At 34.3% G+C, this 2,855-nt stretch overlaps 1 protein-coding gene across 1 annotated transcript; it reads left to right on the top strand.

Moving 5' to 3' along the window:
* Positions 1 to 254: 254 nt before the first annotated feature.
* On the top strand, positions 255 to 1,444 carry LOC104089094 (uncharacterized). Its single transcript, XM_033654245.2, has one exon. It carries the CDS (start codon positions 554 to 556, stop codon positions 1,286 to 1,288), a length of 735 nt encoding a protein of 244 aa, XP_033510136.1. The 5' UTR covers positions 255 to 553; the 3' UTR covers positions 1,289 to 1,444.
* Positions 1,445 to 2,855: the final 1,411 nt, after the last annotated feature.

Raw genomic sequence — 2,855 nt, 5'->3', positions numbered from 1 at the left:
ACTAATAATTAGAATATACTCAAGGTATAAATATATAAATTTATGTTATATAAACTATAAATAGATTTTTACTATCTAAATATTGTAAAAAAAGATAATTCATCGTGATCGTATAAAATTTTAATTGGGACACTCCTACTTTTTACTCATACATCTTAATTTTTTTTTCTTTTTCTAAAGAAAAGGATACATTTTAAGTTGGAACAACAATAATATAGCGGGGTCTTGCACTTGGAAAAAATGTGCACACATTGCTATTATCGCCTTATATACCACCAAAAAGACATACTCCACCGCCCCCATTGACGCATGCATGCTTTCTTACGCACCAACTCTTCATACCATTCTATCTCCTATCCTTTTCTCTTCTTCTCTCCCCTATTTTCTTCTTAACTAGTTCCCCCCCATGCCCTGAATTCACCCCAATCCATAAAAATATCACGCCCCATATTCTTGTTTTCCCCGCAAAGTTTTGAACAGTATAGCTTTTCATTTTTCCTTGCATATATATAGCCTATTGAAATTGAGCATATATATTACATTGTATGCAAAGATGAAAGAAATTGTATCAAAATCATCTTTCACAATATCCAAATGCATCTTTTTCGGTGTCCTCATATCAATACCTCTCCTCCTTTTTCTCTCTCATCGGAATTCTTTCTCCGCTCTCATCTCCACAACATCAAACTCTGGTTCAGATCTCAAAATCCGATCCGGATACGCTACCTACGATTCCTACATCCAGAAACAGCTCAACAAGACCCTCAATCCGAAACTACGAAAAATATGGACAACTCGTGACTGGGACCGGAAAATTCAAGTTTTTTCAAAATTCTTCGGCCAGCTTAAAACTAGGAGTCTTCTTTCAGATTCATCGAAAGTGCTCTGCATTGGTGCCCGAATGGGTCAAGAAGTTGAAGCACTGAAACGGGTCGGAGTATCTGATTCGATCGGAATGGATCTTGTACCGTACCCGCCGTTGGTGGTCAAGGGCGATTTTCATAATCAGCCATTTGAAGATGAGACGTTTGACTTGGAATTTTCTAATGTTTTTGACCACGCGCTTTATCCGGAGAAATTTGTGTCGGAGATCGAACGGACGTTGAAGCCCGGCGGGGTTTGTGTTTTGCACGTGGCGTTATCTAGGCGGTCGGATAAGTATTCGGCGAACGATTTGTATAGTGTTGAGCCGTTGAAGAAACTGTTTAAGCGGTCCGAGTTGGTTCATACTCGAACCGTTGATGGATTCGGTTTGGATACCGAAGTTGTTTTCAGGAAAAAGAGTTGATCGAACCGGTTCGGATATTTTTTTTGTTTTTTTTTTTTCTTCTTTTTTTCCAGGTTGGTATAATGCTGGACATTAAATTCTTTTTGGAGTTTAGTAGTTGTAGGACAATATAACTTTTATTCTTTGAAGAACAAGTTGGGGATCCTTTTCTCTGTCTGTGGCTGACTTTTTGGTTATTGCTATGTGCCTTTATCATTATTACTTTTTTTTTTTTTTAAACAAAGAGAAATAATACAAACGAACTTCATTCTTATTTTTTATTTTTGTCATTGGTAATAGCTCGAATCCAAAGACATTTTCCCTCACTACAAACTGAAATGGTGAGAATTCTTTTTTGATCTTTTAAATCTAAAAATTTTAGTAATAGAATTACCTAAAATCAGAAATGTGCAATATAACTAGGTCTTAATTCCAAGCAAATTAACATTAACTATGGCTCAATTCCGCGCAGATTAACATTAGTTATATGAGTTTTCACTGTCGATATCATTTTATTTACGCTCATCAATCTAATATTATAACATTTCATTTATGCTCATATTAATCTAATATTATAAAAGTATTAGTTTGTATAGCACTAGATGTTTCTTACATTTTCCACTGACATTCAATAGTTTTATGTTAATTGTCAGTTTATTGTAATGCTTCTCTTTTATGCGTTCTTTGACATTTCTTACAATTTTCACTGACATATTCAATAGTTTTATGTTAGTTGTCAATTAACTGTAATGCTTCTCTTTTATGCGTTCTTTAACATTTCTTACATTTTTCACTGGTAATATAAGCAAAGCTCATAGAGGTTAGGAGTGTAATTTGAAGAAACAACAACAAAATTGATATAGCTAAATTCAACAGAAAAGACTGTAACATGAAAAAGTATTCTATCAGAAATGAAATTCTTAGAGTTCTCGTGAGTGTTAATGTCCAACGGAAGTGGAAGGGTGAGAGCTGTATATATAAGAGCATAGAATAAATTACTCATTTGCTCAATTAAAGCATGATGCGTCAACGACGGGCACAAGATTTCTTTATGTTTAATTGTCAATATCACTTTCGGCCATTAATGCTGGCAAAGCACTCAAATTAGTTTCTGACTTTTTCTTTTCTTCACTTTTCTAATACATTGGGGATTAGAAAAAGGGGAAAGCAGAATTGGAAGAGTGTATCAAATCCCCTTAAATGGCTCGTATCACTCGAATCTGGTTTAATCAAACCAGTAAGTTTCTAATACTAAATGATGGTTAAAAAGTAAAATTGCTTCCGAGGATACCTTAGAATGCAAACCTTCAATTTCTGACTGTTAAACCTCTGGAATTGAACTTCAACAACTCTGCTTCATCTACTCCCCCACAATAATATTTTTTTATATATATATTTCGTTTAGCTGATTAACGTATTTTCTTTCCTTCTCAAATGAATTTATTAGTTTCAAGAGATCTTACCTCAAATAAAAGGTTTATATCAAAGTCTGCCGCGTGTAGCTCGTCAACCACAGCAAAAGGTTAGGTTTCAACTATTGAATGAATTACACAGACACAATGTAATCAATATCAAACAAAATACCAGA

This window comes from Nicotiana tomentosiformis, chromosome 12, assembly GCF_000390325.3.
Source record: "Nicotiana tomentosiformis chromosome 12, ASM39032v3, whole genome shotgun sequence".
NCBI classification, from domain to species: Eukaryota; Viridiplantae; Streptophyta; class Magnoliopsida; order Solanales; family Solanaceae; genus Nicotiana; species Nicotiana tomentosiformis.
Note: the sequence above shows the minus strand (reverse complement) of the source record. Positions and strands in the feature narration are given on the sequence as shown.